Source organism: Salmo trutta, chromosome 13 (genome assembly GCF_901001165.1).
Source record: "Salmo trutta chromosome 13, fSalTru1.1, whole genome shotgun sequence".
Lineage (NCBI taxonomy): Eukaryota > Metazoa > Chordata > Actinopteri > Salmoniformes > Salmonidae > Salmo > Salmo trutta.
In genome coordinates this window covers 80029677-80056124 of record NC_042969.1, presented here as the reverse complement: position 1 = coordinate 80056124, position 26448 = coordinate 80029677, and the positions used below count along the sequence as shown (strand labels likewise).

At 40.6% G+C, this 26448-nt stretch overlaps 1 protein-coding gene across 3 annotated transcripts in view; it reads left to right on the top strand.

The window, feature by feature from the left end:
* The window catches only part of dync2h1 (dynein cytoplasmic 2 heavy chain 1), an 87924-nt gene that overhangs the window by 54662 nt on the left and 6814 nt on the right, over positions 1 to 26448 (top strand). For 2 of the 3 annotated variants that reach the window (XM_029773717.1, XM_029773716.1), the window contains exons 41-56: positions 1128 to 1335; positions 1433 to 1562; positions 1949 to 2104; positions 6060 to 6319; positions 7599 to 7845; positions 13285 to 13436; positions 15353 to 15497; positions 15783 to 15885; positions 18065 to 18229; positions 18407 to 18534; positions 18621 to 18869; positions 20020 to 20128; positions 20393 to 20506; positions 20952 to 21094; positions 21206 to 21287; positions 21405 to 21565. In XM_029773717.1, coding sequence (XP_029629577.1) covers positions 1128 to 1335; positions 1433 to 1562; positions 1949 to 2104; positions 6060 to 6319; positions 7599 to 7845; positions 13285 to 13436; positions 15353 to 15497; positions 15783 to 15885; positions 18065 to 18229; positions 18407 to 18534; positions 18621 to 18869; positions 20020 to 20128; positions 20393 to 20506; positions 20952 to 21094; positions 21206 to 21287; positions 21405 to 21565 — 2552 coding nt within the window. The remainder of the gene's footprint in view (positions 1 to 1127; positions 1336 to 1432; positions 1563 to 1948; positions 2105 to 6059; positions 6320 to 7598; positions 7846 to 13284; positions 13437 to 15352; positions 15498 to 15782; positions 15886 to 18064; positions 18230 to 18406; positions 18535 to 18620; positions 18870 to 20019; positions 20129 to 20392; positions 20507 to 20951; positions 21095 to 21205; positions 21288 to 21404; positions 21566 to 26448) is intronic. The other variant, XM_029773718.1, reaches the window with a different exon arrangement.

Sequence of the window (26448 nt, the reverse complement as noted above, 5' to 3'; positions counted from 1 at the left end):
AGTAGTACACAGCGTTGTATGAGATCTTCAATTTCTTGGCAATTTCTCGCTTGGAATAGCCTTCATTTCTCAGAACAAGAATAGACTGACGAGTTTCAGAAGACAGTTTTTTGTTTCTGGCCATTTTGAGCCTGTAATCGAACCCACAAATGCTGATGCTCCAGATATTCAACTAGTCTAAAGCAGGCCAGTTTTTTTTGCTTCTTTAATAATCAGGTCAACAGTTTTCAGCTGTGCTAACATAATTGCAAAAGGGTTTTCTAGTGATCAATTAGCCTTTTAAAATGCTCAACTTGGATTAGCTAACACAACGTGCCATTGGAACACAGAAGTGATGTTTGCTGATAATGGGCCTCTGTACACCTATGTAGATATTTCATAAAAACATCTGCCATTTCCAGCTACAATAGTCATTTACAACATATTTCTGATCAATTTTATATTATTTTAATGGACAAAAAATGTTATTTTCTTTCAAAAACAAGGACATTTCTATGTGACCCCAAACTTTTGAACTGTTGTGTGTGTGTCCAGTTGAAGTCAGAAGTTCACATACACTTATGTTGGAGTCATTAAAACTTGTTTTTCAACCACTCAACAAAACTATAGTTTTGGCAAGCTTTAACTTTAACTGATTTTCCCATGATGTCAAGCAAAGAGGCACTGAGTTTGAAGGTAGGCCTTGAAATACATCCACAGGTGCACCTCCAATTTACTCAAATGATGTCAATTAGCCTATCAGAAGCTTCTAAAGCCATGACATCATTTTCTGGAATTTTCCAAGCTGTTTAAAGGCACAGTCAACTTAGTGTATGTAAACTTCTGACCCACTGGAATTGTGATACAGTGAAATAATCTGTCTGTAAACAATTGTTGGAAAAATGACTTGTGTGATGCACAAAGTAGATGTCCTAACCGACTTGCCAAAACTATAGTTTGTTAAACATTACATTTGTGGAGTGGCTGAAAAACTAGTTTTAATGACTCTAACCTAAGTGTATGTAAACTTCCGACTTCAACTGTATGGGGCTTGGAAATTATTCAGGCAAATTACATTGATGGAAGCTACAGTCTATTTGCAATATTGAAGGGGAGTGCCCTGATGTTAGCCGTTGTGTGTGTTCCAGAGGTGAGCTCGTGGATCATCTGTGACGGGGACATAGACCCAGAGTGGATCGAGTCGTTGAACTCGGTGTTGGATGACAACCGTCTTCTGACCATGCCCAGTGGAGAGAGGATCCAGTTTGGACCCAACGTCAACTTTGTCTTTGAGACCCACGACCTCAGCTGTGCCTCACCAGCCACAATCTCACGCATGGGCATGATTTTTCTCAGGTTGGTGTGTATGTATGTGTTTTGTATGTGTGGTCCTTGATGGGTTAACCTCCATTCATGTTTTAGTCATGTTCCAACCCCTCTCTTCTCTCTGTAGTGATGAGGACACAGATGTGAGTGCGTTGGTCAAGTCGTGGCTGAAGGGTCAGCCTGATGAGTGTCGCAGTAACCTGGAGAACTGGATGGGAGACTACTTCCACAGAGGCCTTGACTGGGTGCTTAAACAGGTGATACATACTGACACTGCCCTCTTCTGGTCATAATCAATAGCATCAACTGGATTAATGTAGCCAATTGGAGTTTTACCTCAAATATACTCTAGCCAATTGGAGTTTTTCCTCAAATATACTCTAGCCAATTGGAGTTTTACCTCAAATATACTCTAGCCAATTGGAGTTTTACCTCAAATATACTCTAGCCAATTGGAGTTTTACCCCACATATACTCTAGCCAATTGGAGTTTTACCACAAATATACTCTAGCCAATTGGAGTTTTACCCCAAATATACTCTAGCCAATCAGTTTTACCCCAAATATATTGTCGTGGATTGGATATCTTGTGTTCATAACTATTCTGACTCTCTCTGTCTCTGTTTCTGTCTCTGTCTGTCAGAATGACTTGGTGGTGGAGACCAGTCTGGTAGGGACGGTGTTGAACGGTCTGTCCCACCTGAGTGGAGTGACAGAGCGTGGTCAGTTTGTGGTTAGTCTCATCAGAGGGCTGGGCGGGAACCTCAACCTCAAATCAAGACAGGACTTCGCCAAGGAGGTAAGACGAGGCGGTCAATCCATTTATCCATTCATCCGTCCATCTGTTCATCCATACATTTAACTATCCATCCATTTAACTATCCATCCATTTAACTATCCATCCATTAAACTATCCATCAATTGATTCATCCATTACCTATCCATTTAACTATCCATCCATTTAACTATCCATCCATTTATTCATCCATTTAACTATCCATCCATCCATTTAACTATCCATTACCTATCCATCCATTTAACTATCCATCCATTTATTCATCCATTTAGCTATCCATCCATCCATTTAACTATCCATTACCTATCCATCCATTTAACTATCCATCCATTTATTCATCCATTTAACTATCCATCCATCCATTTAACTATCCATTACCTATCCATCCATTTAACTATCCATCCATTTAACCATCCATCCATTTAACTATCCATCCATTTATCCATCCATTTAACTATCCATCCGTTTGTCCATCTGTTCATCCATCCATTTAACCATCCATCCATTTAACTACCCATCCATTTGTCCATCTATCCATCCATCCATTTAACTATCCATCCATTTAACTGTCCATTCATTTAACTATCCATCCATCCATTTAACTATCCATTACCTATCCATCCATTTAACTATCCATCCATTTAACTATCCATCCATTTAACTATCCATCCGTTTGTCCATCCATTTAACTATCCATCTGTTTGTCCATCCATCCGTTTGTCCATCTGTTCATCCATCCATTTAACCATCCATCCATTTAACTATCCATCCATTTGTCCATCTATCCATCCATCCATTTAACTATCCATCCATTTAACTGTCCATCCATTTAACTTCTCTGGGCTAGGTGGGACGTGACCGTCCCACACTATTCAACAGTCAGTGAAATAGCATGGCGCGAAATACAAAACAGCAAAAATCTCATAATTTCATTTTCTCAAACAATCAACTATTTTACACCATTTTAAAGATAAGACTCTCGTTAATCTAACCACATTGTCCGATTTCAAAAAGGCTTTACGGCGAAAGCATAAAATTAGATTATGTTAGGACATAAACTTCACAAGAAAATCCACACAGCCATTTTCCAAGCAAGGACATGCATCATAAAAACCAAAAGTGCAGCTAAAATATTCACTAACCTTTGATGATCTTCATCAGATGGCACTCATAGGACTTCATGTTATACAATACATGTATGTTTTGCTCGATAAAGTTCATATTTATATCCAAAAACAGCATTTGACATTGGTGCGTGATGTTCAGAAAATGTATTCCCACCAAAACACCCAGTGAAAGTGCACATCAATTTACAAAAATACTCATCATAAACCTTGATAAAAATTTACAACAGTTATTGAAAGAATTATAGATACACTACTCCTTGACGCAACCGCTTTGTCAGATTTCAAAATAACTTTACGGAGAAAGCACATTGTTCAATCAGTACATAGCTCAGCCATCGAAGCAAGCTATACAGCTACCCGCCAAGTTCTGGCATCAACAAAACTCTGAATTAGTATTACAAATATTCTCTTACCTTTGCTGATCTTCGTCAGAATGCACTCCGAGGACTCCTACAAGAAATGTTCTTTCTGTTTCGAAATACTCCATATTTATGTCCAAATACCTCCGTTTTGTTCGTGCGTTCAGATCACTATCCAAAGACATAACGCGCGAGCGCAGTACCAGAGACGAAAAGTCAAATAGTTCCATTACCGTTCGTAGAAACATGTCAAACGTTGTTTACAATCAATCTTTAGGGTATTTTTAACGTAAAAATGCAATAATATTCCAACCGGACAATAGCGTATTCATTCCAGGAGAAAAAGGAGGGGCGCGCCAAACGTTCCAGCGCAGTAAACAACTCACTGGTCCCAGGCAGTCCACTCATTGACTGAGCTACTATTTTCTGCCCAGTAACAGGAGAATGATGAAAAAACTTTCTGAAGGCTGTTGACAGCCAATGGAAGCCTTAGGAAGTTCAACGTGACCCCACAGACACTGTAGTTTCGATAGGGATTCAAAAGAACGACAATTCTCAGATCTCCCACTTCCTGGTTAGATTTTTCTCAGGTTTTTGCCTGCCATATGAGTTCTGATATACTCACAGACATCATTCAAACAGTTTTAGAGATTTCCGAGTGTTTTCTATCCAAATCTACTAATAATATGCAAATATTTGACTCTGAGCCCGAGTATTAGGCAGTTTACTCTGGGCACGCTTTTCATCCGAAATCAAAAATACTGCCCCCTATACCTTGACAGGATAACTAACTATCCATCCATCCATTTAACTATCCATCCATTTATCCAGCCATCCATCCGTTTGTCCATCTGTTCATCCATCCATTTAGCTATCCATCCATTTATCCTTCCATTTAACTATCCATCCATTTATCCATCCATTAATCAACTAATAAACATCTTACGGAAAGTATTCAGACCCATTGACTTTTTCCACATTTTGTTACGTTACAGCCTTATTCTAAAATATATTACATGAATAAAAATCCTCAGCAATCTACACACAATACCCCACAATACCACATTTGAGCAAATGTATAAAAACAGAAATGCCTAATTTACATAAATATTCAGACCCTTTACTATGAGTCTTGAAACTGAGCTCAGGTGCATCCTGTTTTCGTTGATCATCCTTGAGATGTTTCTACAACTTGATTGAAATCCACATGTGGTAAATTCAATTGATTGGACATGATTTGGAAAGGCACACACCAGTATATATAAGGTCCAATAGTTGACAGTACATGTCAGAGCAAAAACCAAGCATTGAGGTTGAAGGAATTGTCCGTAGAGCTCTGAGACAGGATTGTGTCGAGGCACAGATCTGGGGAAGGGTACCAAAAAATGTGTGCAGCATTGAAGGTCCCCAATAACACAGTGGCCTCCATCATTCTTAAATGGAAGAAGTTTGTAACCACCAAGACTCTTCCTAGAGCTGGCCACCCGGCCAAACTGAGCAATCGGGGGAGACGGGCCTTGGTCAGGGAGGTGACCAAGAACCAGATGGTCACTATGACAGAGCTCTAGAGTTCCTCTGTGGAGATAGGAGAACCTTCAAGAAAGACAACCATCTCTGCAGCACTCCAACAATCAGGCCATTATGGTAGCGTGGCCAGACGGAAGCCACTCCTCAGTAAAAGGCACCTAAAGGTCTCTCAGACCAAGAGAAACAAGGTACTCTGGTCTGACGAAACCAAGATTGAACTCTTTGGCCTGAACGCCAATCGTCACATCTGGAGGAAACCTGGCACCATCCCTACGGTGAAGCATGGTGGTGGTAGCATCATGCTATGGGGAAGTTTTTCAGCGGCAGGGACTGTGAGACTAGTCAGGATTGAGGCAAATATGAACAGAGCAAAGTTCCAGAGCGCTCAGGACCTCAGACTGGGGCAAAGGTTCACCTTCCAACAGGACAACGAACCTAAGCACGTAGCCAAGATAATGCAGGAGTGGCTTCGGGATAAGTCTCTGAATGTCCATGAGTGGCCCAGCCAGAGACGGGACTTGAACCCAATCGAACATCTCTGGAGAGACCTGAAAATAGCTGTGCAGCGATGCTCCCCATCCAACATGGCAGAGCTTGAGAGGATCTGCAGAGAAGAATGGTAGAAACTCCCCAAATACAGGTGTGCCAAGCTTGCAGCGTCATACTCAAGAAGAGTCAAGGTTGTAATCACTGCCAAAGGTGCTTCAACAAAGTACTGATTAAAGGGTCTGAATACTTATTTGATATTTACGTTTTTTATTTTTATATAAATTAGCTTAAAAAAAGAAAAGATTTTGCCTTTTATTTATGGGGTATTGTTTGTAGATTGATGAGGGGGAAAACAATTTAATACATTTTAGAACAAGGCTGTAACCTAACAAAATGTGGAAAAAGTCAAGGGGTCTCTTTCTGAAAGCACTGTATGTGTGTGTGCATTCCCTGTAGGTGCTGGTCTGGGCTAGAGAGAGCCCTCCTGACCCGAGGAAGCCCCTGGACACCTACTATGACCCTGAGTCTGGCCGGCTGTGTGTGTACAGTCTGGAACGTCCTGACGGCCTCAGCCTGGAAGAGCTCACACACACTCACACACTCCCCGTCATCCAGACCCCCGACATGCAGAGAGGACTGCACTGCTTCTCCCACTGGCTCTCCTCCCAGCACAGACAACCCTTCATACTGGTGGGGCCTGAGGGCTGTGGCAAGGGGTAAACGGACACACACACACAGGATGTATAATACACTCTAGCCAGATCATGCACAACCTCCTCTTACTGTTCAGGGAGAACGGTATGACACACACGTATGTTTCCAGGCATGTTTTATTTAAGGCGTGACCTTTCTTAGAATAGCACAGCGGACTGAGGGGCAGGCGGGGGGCCTGAGACTTGTTGAATCTACAGTCATTACTGTCATCCCTGGGGCACCCAGTAGAGGGAGGGCATCTCTGATTGGCTTTTACACTCCACTTGAGCCACCCCCCTCCATGACACCCACAACCCTAATCTCGCTGAAATGTCAGGGCGTCATGGAAACGCTTGTCATCCCTGTCTGATGAAAAAACATCTAATTAATTTCCACTGCTGCGCTCAGGCACGCGCGCGCACACACACACAGACACACACATCCCAAATATCCTATCTCAGTTTGCACCCTCACAAAATGTCCCTGCTCGCCCTGAGGTTTTTCGCACAAATTCGGTTAAACAGACCCCTGCGGCATCAACACTTTTCAATACAGAGTTAATTCTCCTCCCTCCTCCATCCTATCTCTTCCTCTTCCTCTGTCATCTCCTCTTCATCCTCTGGTATCTAACCTCTAATGACTCATGTCCTCCTTCAATGTTATGGTCTGGAAAATCTATTTGGCATTTAGCCTATGTTCTGCCAACATTGTGTGTGTGTATTAATGTGTGTGTGTTAAGTTGTGTATGTGATAAAGTGTGTGTGTTAAAGGGTTTGTGTTAATGTGTGTGTGTTAATGTGTTTGTGTGCTAATGTGTTTGTGTGAGTGTTAATGTTTGTGTGAGAGTATATATGTGTGTGTGTGTGTGTTAATGTGTGTGTGTGTGTGTTAATGTGTGTGTGTGTGAGTGTTAATGTGTGTGTGTGTGAGTGTTAATGTGTGTTTGTGAGTGTGTTAATGTGTGTTTTGTGAGTGTGTTAATGTGTATTCATTTCTGTGTGTGTTAATATGTGTGTGTGTGTGTGTGTGTGTGTGTGTGTGTGTGTGTGTGTGTGTGTGTGAGTGTTAATGTGTGTGTGTGTGTGAGTGTTAATGTGTGTGTGTGTGTGTTAATGTGTGTGTGTGTGTGTGTGTGTGTGTGTGTGTGTGTGTGTGTGTGTGTGTGTGTGTGTGAGAGTGTTAATGTGTGTGTGTGTGTGTTAATGTGTGTGTGTGTGTGTGTGTGTGTGTGTGTGTGTGAGTGTTAATGTGTGTGTGTGTGTGTGTGTGTGTGTGTGTGTGTGTGTGTGTGTTCTCCTCCAGTATGCTGCTGCGCTATGCGTTCTCTCGGATGCGTTCCACCCAGGTAGCGGTGGTCCACTGTAGCGCCCAGACCTCGTCTCGTCACGTCCTCCAGAAGCTCAGTCAGACCTGCCTGCTGCTCAGTTCCAACACGGGACGGGCCTTCAGACCCAAACACTGTGAGAACCTGGTCCTCTACCTCAAAGACATCAACCTGCCCAGGCCTGACAAGTGGGGCACCAGCAACCTCATAGCCTTCTTACAGCAGGTACACAATACACTACACTACAATACAATACAGCACAGTAGACTACAATACCGTACACTACAATACAGCACAATACACTACAATACAGTACAACACCGCACAATACACTACAGTACAACACCACACAATTCATTACAATACAATACAGTACAATACACTACAACACAATACACTACAATATAATACAGCACAATAAACTACAATACACTACACTACAATACAACACAATACACTACAATACAGTGCAATAAGCTACAATACAGCACAATACACTACAATACAATACAATTAAATACTCTGTAATACAGCACAATACACTACAATACAGTACAAAACACTACAATACAATACAGCACAATACACTACACTACAATACAGTATAAACACTACAATAAAGCACAATACAGTACAAAACAATACACTACAATACAGCACATTACACTACAATACAATACAGCACAGTACAATACAATACACTACAACACAATACACTACAATACAGCACAATAAACTACAATACACTACACTACAATACAGCACAATACACCACACTACAGTGCAATAAACTACAACACAATACACTACAATACAGCACAATACACTACGATACACTACAATAAGGTGCAATACACTACAATGCTATACTGTACAATACAGCACAATATACTACAATACAATACACTACAATACAGCACAATACACTACAATACAGTACAATACACTACAATACAGTACAACACCGCACAATACACTACAACACCACACAATTCATTACAATACAATACAGTGCAATACAATACACTACAATAAAGCACAATACACTACACTACAGCACAATACATCACCATACACTACACTACAATACAGTACACTACAATACAGCACAATAAACTACAATACACCACACTACAATACAGCTCAATACAGCACAATACAGCAAAATACACTACAATACAGCTCAATGCAACACACTACAATGCACTACAATACAAAACACTACAATACAATACATACAATACAATACAGTACAATACATTGCAATACAATACACTACAATAAAGCACAATACACTACAATAAAGCACAATACAATACACTACAACATCACAATACACTACAGTACAATACACTACAATAAAGCACAAAACAATACATCCTAAAACAATATACTACACTACAATACAATACACTACAATACAATGCAGCACAACAAACTACAATATACTACAATATAGCACAATACACTCCAATACAATACACTACAATACAGCACAATATACTACAACACGCTACAAAACAGTACACTACAGTACAATGCAATACTCTACAATACGGCACAATACACTACAATAATCTACAATACACTACAATACAGCACAAAACAGTACAACACAGCACAATACACTACAATAAAGCACAATACACTAGAATACAGCACCATATACTACAATACAATACACTACAATGCAGTGCAATACAATACAGCACCATAAACTACAATACATTACAATACAGTACAATACAGCGCAATAAACTACAATACACTACAATACAACAGAATAAACTACACTACAACACGCTACAATACAGTACACTACAGTACAATACAATACTCTACAATAGGGCACAATACACTACAATGCAGTGCAATACAATACACTACAATACAGCACCATAAACTACAATACATTACAACACAGCACAATAAACTACAATACACTACAATACAACAGAATAAACTACAATACAGCACAATACACTACAATACAATGCAATACTCTGTAATACAGTACAATACAGTACAATCCATTACAATACAGTACAATACAATACACTACAACACAATACACTACACTACAATACAGCACAATACAGTGCAATAAACTACAATACAGCACAATACACTACAATACACTACAATGCAATACTCTGTAATACAGCACACTACACTACAATACACTACAAAACACTACAATACAGTACACTACACTACAATACAGTATAAAACACTACAATAAAGCACAATACAGTACAAAACAATACACTACAATACAACACAATACACTACAATACAATACAGCACAATAAATGACAATACAGTACAGTACAGTACAATACAATACACTAGAACACAATACACTACAATATAATACAGTGCAATAAACTACACTACAGCACAATACAGTACGATACACTACAATAAGGTGCAATACACTACAATGCAATACTCTACAATACAGCACAATATACTACAATACAATACACTACACTACAGCACACTACACTACAATACACTACAATACAGTATAAAACACTACAATAAAGCACAATACAGTACAAAACAATACACTACAATACAGCACAATAAACTACAGTACAGTACAATACAATACACTACAACACAATACACTACAATATAATACAGCACAATAAACTACAATACACTACACTACAATACAGCACAATACACTACAATACAGCACAATACACTACAATACAGCACAATACACTACAATACAGCACAATACAATACAATGCAATACTCTGTAATACAGCACAATACACTACACTACAATACAGTACAAAACACTACAATACACTACAAAACACTACAATACAATACAACACAGCACAATACACTACACTACAATACAGTATAAACACTACAATAAAGCACAATACAGTACAAAACAATACACTACAATACAGCACATTACACTACAATACAATACACTACAACACAATACACTACAATATAATACAGCACAATAAACTACAATACACTACACTACAATACAGCACAATACACCACAATACAGTGCAATAAACTACAATACACTACAATACAGCACAATACACTACGATACACTACAATAAGGTGCAATACACTACAATGCTATACTGTACAATACAGCACAATATACTACAATACAATACACTACAATACAGCACAATACAGTACAACACCGCACAATACACCACAGTACAACACCACACAATTCATTACAATACAATACAGTACAATACAATACACTACAACACAATACACTACAATATAATACAGCACAATAAACTACAATACACTACACTAAAATACAGCACAATACACTACAATACAGTGAAATAAACTACAATACAGCACAATACACAACAATACAGCACAATACACTACAATACAATACAATACAATACTCTGTAATACAGCACTATACACTACAATACAGTACAAAACACTACAATGCAGCACAATACACTACACTACAATACAGTATAAACACTACAATAAAGCACAATACAGTACAAAACAATACAATACAGCACATTACACTACAATACAATACAGCACAATACAATACAATACACTACAACACAATACACTACAATATAATACAGCACAATAAACTACAATACACTACAATACAGCACAATACACCACCATACAGTGCAATAAACTACAATACAACACAATACACTACAATACAGCACAATACACTACGATACACTACAATAAGGTGCAATACACTACAATGCTATACTGTACAATACAGCACAATATAATACAATACAATACACTACAATACAGCACAATACACTACAATACAGTACAACACCGCACAATACACTACAGTACAACACCACACAATATAATACAGTGCAATACAATACACTACAATAAAGCACAATACACTACACTACAGCACAATACATCACCATACACTACAGTACAATACAGTACACTACAATACAGCACAATAAACTACAATACACCACACTACAATACAGCTCAATACAGCACAATACAGCAAAATACACTACAATACAGCTCAATACAACACACTACAATGCACTACAATACAAAACACTACAATACAATACATACAATACAATACAGTACAATACACTACAATACAGCACAATAAACTACAATACACCACACTACAATACAGGTCAATACAGTACAATACAGCGCAATAAACTACAATACAATACAACGCAATACACTACAGTGCAATACAATACACTACAATAAAATACACTACAATACACTACAATACAATAAAGCACAATACAGTACAATACAGCACAATACTGTACAATACAGCACAATAAACTACAATACAGTACAATACAGCACATTACAATACAGTGCAATACAAAAAAAACACTACACTACAATAAAGCACAATACACTACAATACACTAAAATACAGCACAACACGTTACAATACACTGCAATACAGCATAATACTCTACAATACACTACAATACAATACACTAAATACAGCACAATACAGTACAGTAATAATAATAATAATACAACTAATAATTTATTACATTTATGTAGCGCTTTTCATTGAATCTCAAAGCACTTCAAGAGCAAAAAAACAAAGAAGCAATATATCATGACAGGTCAACCAATCGAGGCCAAGCTGCGTCCTCTGAAGATGGAGAGGGTCAGTTCATGGCTTGAGTGAAGGGAGCTGGACAAAGGATTGTAGATGATGTTGGAGTCTGTTGATGATCTTGTAGAGGTCAAGTCAGGGAACCAGCCTGAGTCGTATAGCCTCTGGACTTCTCCTCGTCCAGTCTGTGTAGCAGCCATTTGGCTGATGCCTCAGCAGCTCTGGGTGCCAGAAAGATCACCACACAGAGTTCAGAATAGTAGCCAGTCGTCCTCACTACGAGCCCGCTGCCTCAGCACTGCTGTAGTCCTCTAGCTGCCATTCCTCTCAGGTTTCAGGCCACCTCTTAAATTACTCTGTTCTCAAAAGATCAGGAATTGGCAGCCAGGTGAAACAAAAAAGATGTTACTGTGTCCAGATGCATTTTTCAAACAAATACTGTACAATGTAATACAACCCAACGTAACGCAGCCCAACGTAACGCAGCCCAACGTCACGCAGCCCAACGCAATACAACATAACACAACTCCATGCAACACAACACAACTCCATGCAACACAACATAACACAACACAACATAACTCAATACAACACAACACAACTCCATGCAACACAACACAACACAACTCCATGCAACACAACATAACACAACACAACATAACACAACACAACATAACTCAATACAACACAACACAACTCCATGCAACACAACACAACACAACTCCATGCAACACAACTTAATGCAATACAACATAACACAACCCAATGTAACACAACTCATTGCAATGCAATACAACATATCACAACACAACTCAATGCAACACAACTCAAAGCAATACAACATAACACAACACAATTCAATGCAATACAACATAACATAACACAACACAACTCAATGCAATACAATACAACCCAACATAACACAACTCAATGCAATACAACACTGAAAATACATTATTTCTTGATGTGTAAGACAGAAATTAGTCACGCTGTCATAACGTGACAAAGTTCTCCTCCCTCCCCCTTGTGTGTTCTAGGTGCTGACGTACCATGGGTTCTATGATGAGAACCTGGATTGGGTGGGTCTGGAGAACGTCCAGGTGGTGGCCTCCATGTCAACAGGAGGCGCTGTGGGACGACACACACTCACCTCCCGCTTCACCTCCATTGTGCGCATCTGCACCATAGAGTGAGTGCGGTCACACAGACCAGAGTATGTGAGCTGGAGCGGAGCGAGGAGCAGAGCGTGCCCAAAGGCTGGAGCGTCGGCCTTCTCCCCCGCTCCAATTTCACTCCCGTAGTGCTCCTGTAGCTCTCACTTTACGAGCTCAGGGCGCGCCCGTCCCATCATGCATTTGTGGTCTACTTGTGTGCTGCTATAGCCCCTTCCTTTAGCTACTGTCATGGAGTTCACTAAATATTTTCATCAAGACACTGATAAAACACACAGGTGCTAAATCAAGGTGACTTACAAAGATGAGGACCAATAGCAAGAGAGGGAGTGTGGTGATGTAATGTCCACAACTAAAGAATCATTGTGGAATCTGAAAAGACACATCTCATGAAAGCATGAGGGTGTACTTACTACATACTCATGCTAAAAGAAAGGTGGGTAGATAACTAACTGTGTCATTGTAGCAAATTATTTATAAACTAAAAATCTGATCTGTTTAGTTCATTTTTGTTCAATTATCTATCCAATAGACCATACTTGATTTTGGCCCAATAGGCCTGGCATATTCCTATGTTGAAGGAGCTTTCCATTTTGATAGGGTTATTTTTCCTAAAAACCTTTAGGAAAATAAAAATAAAAAACTCTGCATCTCTGCCCAGCCTGGTAGGAGTGGTCAAAAGGTTGTTTAACATCCCCAGTAGCGCTGTGAGAGTGGTCAAAAGGTTGTTTAACATCCCCAGTAGCGCTGTGAGAGTGGTCAAAAGGTTGTGTAACATCCCCAGTAGCTCTGTGAGAGTGGTCAAAAGGTTGTGTAACATCCCCAGTAGCTCTGTGAGAGTGGTCAGAAGGTTGTGTAACATCCCCAGTAGCGCTGTGAGAGTGGTCAAAAGGTTGTGTAACATCCCCAGTAGCTCTGTGAGAGTGGTCAAAAGGTTGTTTAACATCCCCAGTAGCGCTGTGAGAGTGGTCAAAAGGTTGTTTAACATCCCCAGTAGCGCTGTGAGAGTGGTCAAAAGGTTGTTTAACATCCCCAGTAGCTCTGTGAGAGTGGTCAAAAGGTTGTTTAACATCCCCAGTAGCTCTGTGAGAGTGGTCAAAAGGTTGTGTAACATCCCCAGTAGCTCTGTGAGAGTGGTCAAAAGGTTGTTTAACATCCCCAGTAGCTCTGTGAGAGTGGTCAAAAGGTTGTGTAACATCCCCAGTAGGTCTGTGAGAGTGGTCAAAAGGTTGTGTAACATCTCCAGTAGTTCTAAATGTGGGGAGGGTGTTATCCGCTGCTGGCCGGCTCTCCAGGCACCGTAGACTGGCCTCGTTTTTCTAAGCATTTATTCGAAGGCACTGTAGACTGATCCTAATAATTAATTTGTATTTAATTCTATGGAAGTCACAGCTTGTATGCACAATTTATAGACTGTAATGATTTAATACAACGAATGTTGTTTAAATACTGAGCTGTTAAAGTCCCTACCAGCCTAGTGTGTCACACTCGCTAATGCTTCACAATGTATTTCTTTGTAGGCTCTAGCCTTGAAATAATATAAATAATATAGCCTAAATAATTCATTTCTGTTCCTTCTTAGTCTCCCTGTCTGGCTCCTGACCTATTTAGAGTGTTTATATGCTGTTTAATATGACATGTAGCCTATTTGAAATGATGAGCGTGTCTTACATTCTCCTTTTCATGTTTATTATAATACTTTTCATTCAAATCACATGGTTTGATTTCAATACTTCAAAACCAATTGCTAGGTCCAGGTAGTCACAAAAATTATATAGATGTTGGTGAAATAAGCGAATTTGGAGCTGCTCAACTCCCCTCACATACTCTGACACACACACACACACACACACACACACACACACACACACACACACACACACACACACACACACACACACACACACACACTGACACTTGCTCTCTTCTCTAGTTATCCAGACAGGGAGCAGCTTCAGACCATCTACTCAGCGTACCTGCAGCCTGTTCTCCAGAGGAGCCTTGGGAGCCAGGCAGCCTGGGCCAGCACTGGGAAAACACACCAGCTAGCAGGGTCTCTGGTACAGGTCTATGAACAGGTGCGTGTGTGTGTGTGTGTGTGTGTGCGCTGTCTCAGATGAGTTCATGTGTTATCAGAGTAAAGCTTCAGCTTTAAGCTGCTCTAGTCTTTCCAAGCAGCAGCTTTAGATTAGACTGCTGTTATCACAGCACTTACGTACTGCCTCTTATATCTAATCCTCACTCTTAGAGAGGCAAATCTAAACCACACACACACACCTGTGTAATAAGTGGCTGTATTGTGTGTGTGTGTGTGTGTGTGCGTGTGTGTGTGTATTTCTATCTCTCTGTTCCTCTGGTCTCAGGTGAAGGCGAAGTTCACGGTGGATGACCACAGTCACTACCTGTTCACTCCGTGTGTCCTCACCCAGTGGGTGCTCAGCCTGCTGCGATACGACATGTCCGCAGGTGAGTTAACCACAACAGCACGGTCAGACCACGTGGTCAGATCACACCTCACGCTACTGCATCTGCTTCTACGGCTCATAGTCCACTGGGTCCTATAGTCAGACCACGTGGTCAGATCACACCTCACGCTACTGCCTCTGCTTCTACGGCTCATAGTCCACTGGGACCTATAATCAGACCACGTGGTCAGATCACACCTCACGCTACTGCCTCTGCTTCTACGGCTCATAGTCCACTGGGACCTATAGTCAGACCACGTGGTCAGATCACACCTCACGCTACTGCCTCTGCTTCTACGGCTCATAGTCCACTGGGTCCTATAGTCAGACCACGTGGTCAGATCACACCTCACGCTACTGCCTCTGCTTCTACGGCTCATAGTCCACTGGGTCCTATAGTCAGACCACGTGGTCAGATCACACCTCACGCTACTGCCTCTGCTTCTACGGCTCATAGTCCACTGGGTCCTATAGTCAGACCACAATCACTACACCAGGGTTTCCCCTTGGTTCATAGAAGCGGGGTTATTTCAGTAACCTCCAGTAGCTGCTAGATACGGTTGTAATAAACAGAGTGGTTTCTGTTTTCTTCCTACAAATGTGGCTCTTTTTAAAAAAATGGTTTAAGCTACAAAATATTATGACCCCCATCGCTGAAAGATAAGACTCTCAGGAACACATATGTACTTCCTGTTTCCCTCTACTATGCCCACAAGCTGTTAGAACAGAGTGGACAAGACCAGGAACTAAATCAGACCCGGGGGGAAAATATCATTATCGCCTGATGGTCTTCTGAACTTCCCAATACCTTTCTGATGCATTTCAGTCACGTCGAACCATACTGTCTTCAGACTGAATTACTCTCCAAAATATTATCAGACTGATTTCTAATAGACTGTCATAGCCCAAATAAACACTGGCCGTTGATTACGTAACTTTTTTTACAAGGTGGGGTTAAAAAATGGGGACACGGGCCAAAACAGTTTGGGAAACCTTTGCACTACACAATCTTTTCTGCGACCCATTTTAAGTTGTCCCCAAAAAGTTTCATTTCTTTCTGCAATACTTCATACTGCTAATTGCATGGGTTTTCTCTGTTGTTGCTGACTTCTCGTTGAAAACGTCTCATTATTTGGTAACAGTCTTAACTTTATACTGTACTGGCCTTTGATTGTAGTTGCTGTTGGATATTTCAGAATATCTTCTGAAAGTCAGTAGCTCTCTCCCTGCCTCCTGCATTCACCATCGCTTTCTTCCTCTCCCCTGTTCTGCTCCCTCTGTCACCCGTCTCTCTCTCTCTTTCATCATTCCCTTCTCTGTCCTCCTTCATCTCTCCCTCTGTCACTCCCTCCCTCCCTCTTGCAATGTGTTCTCCCTGTGATAGGGAGTCCAATCATTAATTTTAATTAAAAGCGTTTGCTGACAAACTTATTTTTTTCCATGACTCATGGTTTTTTTGCTCTCCTCTCTCCTTCCTCCCTCCTGCTGCTTACCTTTTCTACACGGTATGTCACAACGTCCTCTCTCATCACTTCAACTCTCTTCTCTGGTGTGTTAGTGTGTGTACACTGAGCTGTATTGATGCTGCGTGTCTTTTTGTAGTATGGTATAATGTAGTAGTGTCCACCGAGTGGACAGAATATTAAGAACACCTGCTCTTTCCATGACAGACTGACCAGGTGAATCCAGGTGAAAGCTATGATCCCTTATTGATGTCCCCTTTTAAGTCCTCTTCAATCAGTGTAGATGAAGGGGAGGAGACAGGTTAAAGAAGGATTTTTAAGCCTTGAGACAATTGAGACATGGATTGTGTGTGTGTCATTCAGAGGGTGAATGGACAAGACAAAAGATTTAAGTGCCTTTGAACGGGGTATGGTAGTAGGTTCCAGGCACACCGGTTTGAGTCAAGAACTGCAACGCTGCTGGGTTTTTCACTTTCAACAGTTTCCCGTGTGTATGAAGAATGGTCCACCACCCAAAGGACATCCAGCCAACATGACACAACTGTGGGAAGCATTGGAGTCAACATGGGCCAGCATCCTTGTGGAACACCTTGTAGAGTCCATGCCCCAACAAATTGAGTCTGTTCTGAGGGATAAGGGGGGGGGTGTAACAATATTAGGAAGGTGTTTTTAATGTTTTGTCCAGTGTGTATTAACTCCTCCTCTCTGTGTCTGTAGGGAACTGTAATATAACAGACTCAGTGTTGGAGGTGGTAGCCTATGAGGCCAAGAGGCTGTTCAGAGACAGACTGGTCTCCTCTAAAGACATCCATTCCTTTGACAACATCCTCTCCTCTGTCATACGAGGTGACTGGGGCTCCGACGCACTCGACAACATGACAGGTAAAACACACACCTCAGTGCTCCTCTCCCTCTGCAGAGTGTCTCTATATACTGTATGACAGTGGGTTCTCTGTGGTTGGGTTCTCTGGGAAATGGGTTTGTGTGTGTAGTTAGGTGTGTGTGTGTATAGATGTGTGTATTTAACAGTGTGTATAACTGCGTATTTTCTCTCTGCAGATGGTTTCTATGTGACGTGGGGTGCGTCTGAGGGAGGGGGAGTGATGGCCCCTGGTCAGTCCCTGCCCCCCCACGGTAAATCTCTAGGACGCCTCGACTTTGCCGACCTACGCCAGGTCATACACAAGGTCGGTGTGTGTTTGTATTGTTTAGGACAGGGAGAGAGAGAGAGAGTGTGTGTGTGTGTGTATTAATGTATCTCTGCCTTCTGTAGGGAGCGGTCCTGTATGGTCGTGACAACAGGGAGTTGGACCTGCTGTTGTTCTGGGAGGTGTGTCACTTTGTGTCTCGTGTGGACCGTGTCCTGAGTCGACCGGGGGGCTCTCTGCTCCTGGCTGGACGCAGCGGGGTGGGCCGACGCACCGCCACATGCCTGGTCTCACACATGCATGGATACACACTCTACACACCCAAGATCTCCCGCGGATACTCACTCAAACACTTCAACAATGACCTGAAGAACGTAAGATGTCATACCTCTGTGTCTGTCTTTCTCTGTGACCTATGTTTTAGTGTGCAGTGTTTCCTCTATATCTGTTTAGCCGAGGTAGACTTCTTTTTGTTCGATTTCTTTATACTTTTTTGGAATGGAAAACCTTTTTCAGTGTTAACTTACACTACTAAAACCAGATGTAAAGTATGTGGAAAAGATAATGGACCTATTTTATGTTTTTATAAGATCTTTGAGAACTAACAATCACCAAAATTAGTCAGGGAGAATCAAACATTCTAAAGATGTCATGGCATGGGGCATTCATTTTGTTATTATGTTTTAGTCACTCAGATAGCATAAGAACATGGCATAAGCCACTGCAAAATATGTAGAATTGTTGGAAATTAGCTTTAAAACATGGCGTTTTCTCTCTGCCCCATGCCAAAATCTGTAGATTTGTTGGAAAATAGCTTTAAAAAAGCACATTCTCTCTGTGCCCCATGCCAAAATATGTTGATTTGTTGGAAATTAGCTTTAAAACAGCACATTCTCTCTCTGCCCCATGCCAAAATATGTAGATTTGTTGGAAATTTGCTTTAAAACAGCAAATTCTTTCTCTGCCCCATGCCAAAATATGTGGAATTGCAGGAAATGTGCTTTAAAACAGCAAAATGTTGTCTCTGCGGCCAAGAGGAGGGCCTCTAAAATGTTCAGTTGGAGACCACTCCATTGGCCACGCCCACTGTCACACCCCTACCACGCTCACCCTCTTTGCCCCATTTTGATCCAGAAAAAATTACAGGTTCCAAGGTATAGTTGTAGAATTTGATGCATTCAATCTTCTTTTTTTCCCCAAGAGGTAAATGCAGATGGGCAACCTCATGCTTCAGCCTATTTATTTAAAGACGCTATGCTGCATCAGTTGGGCTACAGGTGATGACATAAATGTAAATGACGTAAATGTGATAATGCTTTTAAAGGGAAAATTATATTTCAGATGGTGTCGCGGGGGTGAATGCCCCCGGACCCCCCCAGCAAAAGGACCACCCGTCCAACTTTACCACTGCTGCTGAAAGTAAATCATAGGGAAACACTGGTGAAGGCAAAGCTGGACAAGGCAAAGCATGCTGCAGGGAACATCAAATCACACACACCTGACTGTGTGTTCTCTTCTGTGTAGGTGATGCAGCTGGCAGGTCTGGAGGGCCAACAGGTGGTGCTGTTGCTGGAGGATTATCAGTTTGTCCACCCAGCCTTCCTGGAGATGGTCAACAGCCTGCTGTCCTCTGGTCAGTCGCATATAAACAACTGCACAAATGGAATACACAATGTCTGATGATGAATAAAATCAAATGAAACCATGTGTCATAAATCCCAGGTGAGGTGCTGAGTCTGTACTTTTTCAGTTCAAAGTGATGTCTGTTGTAGATGAGGTACTGGCCTGGGGCCTGTACTGTACTGTACTGAGTTCAGTGTTATATGTGTTGTAGATGAGGTACTGGCCTGGAGCCTGTACTGTACTGAGATCAGTGTGTGTTATATGTGTGTTGTAGGTGAGGTTCCAGGCCTGTACTCCCCAGAGGAGCTGGAGCCCCTCCTCTCCTCTCTCAAAGATCCTGCATCCCAGGACGGATTCACCGGACCCCTCTTCAACTACTTTGCCTACCGTGAGAGACTCATCTATCTAGCTACTCATCTACATGACATTACATTGTAGTCATTTAGCAGGCGCTCTTATCCAGAGCGATTTATAGGAGCAATTAGGGTTAAGTGTCTTGCTGAAGGTCACATCGGCACATCTACACATCCTCGGTTCTCTCATCTCCTCTCCCTCTCTCCCTTCCTCTCACTTCATCCCTCTCCTCCCCCACGTTTATTATGATGCTGTGTTTGTTCTGTAGATGCTGCAGAATCAGATCAATAGATGTCTCTTCCCTCTGAGTTCCTCTGACTAAACTACTGGCCTTTCAGCTGGGGAGTAAATGGACAAGGACAGCAGTACACAAGCCATTACACACTCTCTTTGTTTCTTTTTCTTTGTTTCTCTCCCTTCATCTCCATCCCCCGCTCTCTCGCTCTCTCGCTCTCTCGCTCTCTCGCTCTCTCGCTCAGGAATCCAGCAGAACCTACACATAGTGTTGATCATGGACTGCACCAACTCTAACTTCACCATTAGCTGTGAGAGCAACCCGGCTCTCTACCGCAGGTGTTCCGTCCAGTGGATGGACGGATGGTCTGAGAGCAGCATGAAGAAGGTGGGAGGAGAGGATGGAGGGAGGGTTGAGAACATAGCATCATACAGGATTATAATATTGTCATTAGCTCTGTCTTCCTTCATAACCTTCGTGTTGATGCTGTCCTGTCAGATCCCTGAGATGCTGCTGGCTAAGGTGGAGGGAGAGGGGGAGAAGAGTGGAGGAGAGAAAGGCCACAAGAGAAAAGGGTCAGGTAGGAGAAAACATCCCTGCCACCAGAGTCCTAGTAAGTCATAGTCAGACTATAGAGAACTAGCTCTAAACTAGCTAGTCACTCGTGGATATGTTCTGTCTCGTTTGTCCCTCCCAGCGTCGGGTCAGGGTGATCTTTGTCGCTCCTTCCTGATGATCCATGAGTCTTGTAGAGAATATGGAGCCACACCCAGCCAGTACATGGCCTTCCTCCACGTCTACACATCCATTTACAGCAGCAAACAGAGCCAGCTCACTCTCAGACAGCAACATCTACAGGTAACACACACAACATATACACACACTATATACACACCAAATACACACACTTTATACACACACCATATACACACACCATATACACACACTATATACAAACACTAAATACACAATATTCAACAATAATAAAAAAGCCGTTTCTGGCTAAAGAAACAAGACTAACAAGGGAAATCCATGAACTAATAGTACAGGTAGATGGCAATAAAAACGATACTACAGAGATACAAAATAAGTTAGAGGAAAAACAAAAAGAACTTGAGGAACTTATTCAGGAACAATCTAATGTAATCTATTACAAAAATAAAGCAAACTGGATGGAATATGGAGAAAAATTCACAAAATTCTTCCTGAATCTCCAATACAGGAACGCTAACAAAATAATTTGCAGAAACTCGTTACTGAAGATGGAGTCATCTATGATTCTCCGAATGATATTTTAAAAGAGGAAGCAAATTATTTTAGGCATATGTTCTCTTTTTCGTCTCATCCTCTCCCACTGAATGAAGATTACGGTAAGGAATTTTTTCCAAATAATATAAAAAATGGAAAATTAAGAAATGTACAGAAAGATCAGTGTGAAGGCCAAATTACAGAGGAAGAACTTTTTGGGGCTATTAAATCCTTTCAATCTGGAAAAACCCCAGGGCATACCAGTAGAGGTATATCAAGTATTTTATTGATGTACTAAAAGCTCCATTGTTAGACTACCATTTCTATAGGAGTAGTTAAAACAATCTATCAGGTACTCAGCAGGAAGGTCTGATTTCTCTATTATTAAAACAAGACCCAGATGGCAAATATAAAGACCCGGTCTATCTAAAAAAACTGGAGGCCCCTTACACTTCAATGTTGTGATGCAAAAATACTAGCAAAATGCATAGCACTCAGAATTAAAAGGGTTTTACCAGGTGTTGTTCATCCTGATCAGACAGGTTTTTTACATCGACGATACATTGGACATAATATACGACAACTACTAGAAATAATAGAACATCATGAAACGTATAAGAAGCCAGGAATGGTATTTATAGCGGATTTTGAAAAGGCATTTCATAAAGTAAGACTGGATTTTTTTCAATTTCGGTAATTCTCTTATAAAATGGGTAAAAATAATGTTTAGCAACCCCAGGTGTAAAATAGTAAATAACGGCTACATCTCAGAGAGTTTTGAATTGTCAAGAGGAGTTAAACTAGGGTGTCCGCTGTCACCATACCTATTCGTTATGGCCATCGAAATGCTAGCTATTAAAATCAGATCCAATAACAACATTAGAGGATTAGAAATCCAAGGCTTAAAAACAAAGGTGTCCATGTGTGCTGAAGACTCAAGTTTTATGTTGAGTTAGATCCCTGCAATGTCTCATTAAAGATCTAGATAACTTTTCTGTACTCTCTGGACTAAAACCTAATTATGATAAGTATACAATATTACGTATTGGATCCTTAAAAAATACAACTTTTACATTACCTTTTACACTACCTCTAAAATGGGCTGATGGTGAAGTAGACATACTCGGTATTCATATCACAAAATATATAAATAAGCTCTCCACAATGAATTTCAATAGAAAACTTGTAAAAATAGACAAGATCCTGCAACCATGGAGAGGTAAATACCTGTCTATTTATGGAAAAATTGCCCTGATTAACTCCTTAGTCATATCTCAGTTTACTCACTTACTTATCGCGCTGCCTACTCCTGATGATTCATTTTTCAAATCATATGAGCAAAAAATATTTCGCTTTATCTGGGACACTAAACCAGACAAAATAAAATTAGCCTATCTATATAATGAATATGAATTGGGTGGGTTGAGATTATTAAGTATAAAAGCACTTAACCTCTCTCTAAAAGCTTCACTCATTCAAAAGTTTTATTTGAACCCTAAATGGTTCTCAAGTAGATTAATAAGAAAAGCTCATCCATTGTTTAAAAATTGCCTTTTTGCCTTTGTGCAGATTGCCATGTCTCATTTTCGATTCATTGAAAATGATACTTTTTTCAAAGTATCTGTCTTTTTCAAACAAGCATTGCAGAGCTGGCTACAATTTCAATTTCATCTCCCTGAAAAGATAGAACAAATATTATGGCTGAACTCAAATGTGCTGGTTGATATAATACCTGTATTTATGGGAAAGATGTTTGAAAAGGGTATTTTATTGTTAAATGATATTGTAATGGTAGAGTTATGTCCTTCATGGAGTTATCAGAATTGTACAGGAAGGTCTGCTCAATCCAAGAGTACAACCAATTGATTACAGCATTGCCCCAAAAATGGAGGAGGCGGGTGGCAGCGGGAGGAGGTAGGGAACTGGTCTGTCTGCCCAATATAAAGGATCAAAACTGGCAGAGGAATAAAAATATAATAAATGGGAAGGTTTACCAGTTTCCTATTTATTACAGGATGTTGACAACTGTGCCATACAGATTGCAAAATAGTTGGGAAGAGATTTTTGATGTACCGATTCCATGGTACAGGGTGTATGAGCTGATTTATAAAACAACGCAAGATTCAAGACTCTGTGCTTTTCAGCTGAAATTATTATATAGAATTCTTGCCACCAACAAAATGTTGAGTATTTGGGGCATAAAATCATCAAAGCTCTGCAGATTTTGTTGTGAGGATACAGAATCAATAGACCATTTATTTTGGTATTGCCCTCAGGTAGACTGTTTCTGGTCTCAGGTTCAGGAATGGCTGAAAATGCACAGCATTGATCTAAAATTGACCCTAGAAATAGTACTGTTAGGAGATCTGGAGAGACCGGGTCAGTCAATTACTAATATAATAATACTCTTAGTAAAAGTATTTATCTTCAACACGCAATCTGTAGATTCTGTTCGATTAGATAGATTCAAATTGTACGTTAAATGACTTAAATGTAATTGTACGTTAAACATCATAGCATAGTTGAAAGATATGTGTTGCGTAGAAACACGAAGTGGGTGGCCAGCAGAGATAGATGGGATGGGCTGAGGGAAGCTGAGGGTTGGTATGGGTTGAAACAGGAAGTGGGTGGCCAGCAGAGATAGATGGGATGGGCTGAGGGAAGCTGAGGGTTGGGATGGGTTGAAACAGGAAGTGGGTGGCCAGCAGAGATAGATGGGATGGGCTGAGGGAAGCTGAGGGTTGGGATGGGTTGAAACAGGAAGTGGGTGGCCAGCAGAGATAGATGGGATGGGCTGAGGGAAGCTGAGGGTTGGGATGGGTTGAAACAGGAAGTGGGTGGCCAGCAGAGATAGATGGGATGGTCTGAGGGAAGCTGAGGGTTGGTATGTGGAATTGGAGACCAGTGGGAGTGGAGTTGCTGTGTGAGAGAGAGAATGATGGTCAAAAGATAAAGGGGGAAAAAAGTCTAAATAAAACATAATAAAAGTACATTTGAATGACACTAAGTGGCAGTGTTTTTACAACTAATGCCAGTTTGCCTGAGGCTGATGCCGTGCAGGTGTTTGTACACATGCATACACACACACTCTCATTCAAATAAACACATACAAGAACACACACATACATGTAATAGTGCCAGACATGCACACAAACATATACAGTTGGCATTGCTGTTATGATTTCAGTTGTCCATGATGTCCTTTGTTTTAAATGTTTTATTAAAAAAATTGCATTGTTGTTTGCTGTTTTCTTCTGTCTTTTCCTTTTTTCTCTTTAGTTTATTCTCTTGGTTGTTGGTGCATTGGGGGATTCTTGGGAGTGGGGAATGGAATTAATTGTATTTTATTTATTTTTTCCGGTGGGGGGGGACTGTGGGAATGGTCTCAAATGGTTGAGGAACAGCTATTGGGGAACTGTGGGGGGATCTTGGAGGGTTCGGGCTGATCATGAAAAAGGAAACTATGACATATATTTTACATCACTATCATGCACATGCACCCTCACACATAAGGATGGCTCTGTTGCGGAAAGACTGATACATGTTTGATAGTGTCTTGGTGCTGTATTGTTTGTCCTTCATGTTCTAATACTTTAATGTTACCCCTTCCTTGTGTTTTTTGTAATAAATAATAAAAAATAAAAAAACACCATATACACACACCATATACACACACTATATACACACAAACACTATATACACACACTATATACACACAAACACTATATACACACACTATATATACACACACACACTATATATACACAGACACCATATATACAAACACTATACACACACACTATATACACGCACTATATACGCTACCGTTCAAAATTTTGGGGTCACTTAGAAATGTCCTTGTTTTTGAAAGAAAAGCAAGAAAATGTGTCCGTTAAAATAACATAAAATTGATCAGAAATACAGTGTAGATTTTGGAAATGACTATTGTAGCTGGAAACAGCTGATTTTTAATGGAATATCTACATGGGTGTACAAAGGCCCATTATCAGCAACCATCATTCATGTGTTTCAATGGCACGTTGTGTTAGCTAATCCAAGTTTATCATTTTGAAAGGCTAATTGATCATTAGAAAACCCTTTTGCAATTATGTTAGCACAGCTGAAAACTGTTGTCCGGATTAAAGAAGCAATAAAACTTCCTTCTTTAGACTAGTTGAGTATCTGGAGCATCAGCATTTGTGGGTTCGATTATAGGCTCAAAATGGCCAGAAACAAATAACTAAAAAAAAATTTAAAAAATGATTTCACCTTTATTTAACCAGGTAGGCTAGTTGAGAACAAGTTCTCATTTACAACTGCGACCTGGTCAAGATAAAGCAAAGCAGTTCAACACATACAACAACACAGAGTTACACATGGAGTAAAACAAACATACAGTAGAAAAAGTCAATATACAGTTTCTTCTGAAACTCATCAGTCTATTCTTGTTCTGAGAAATGAAGGCTATTCCATGCGAGAAATTGCCAAGAAAC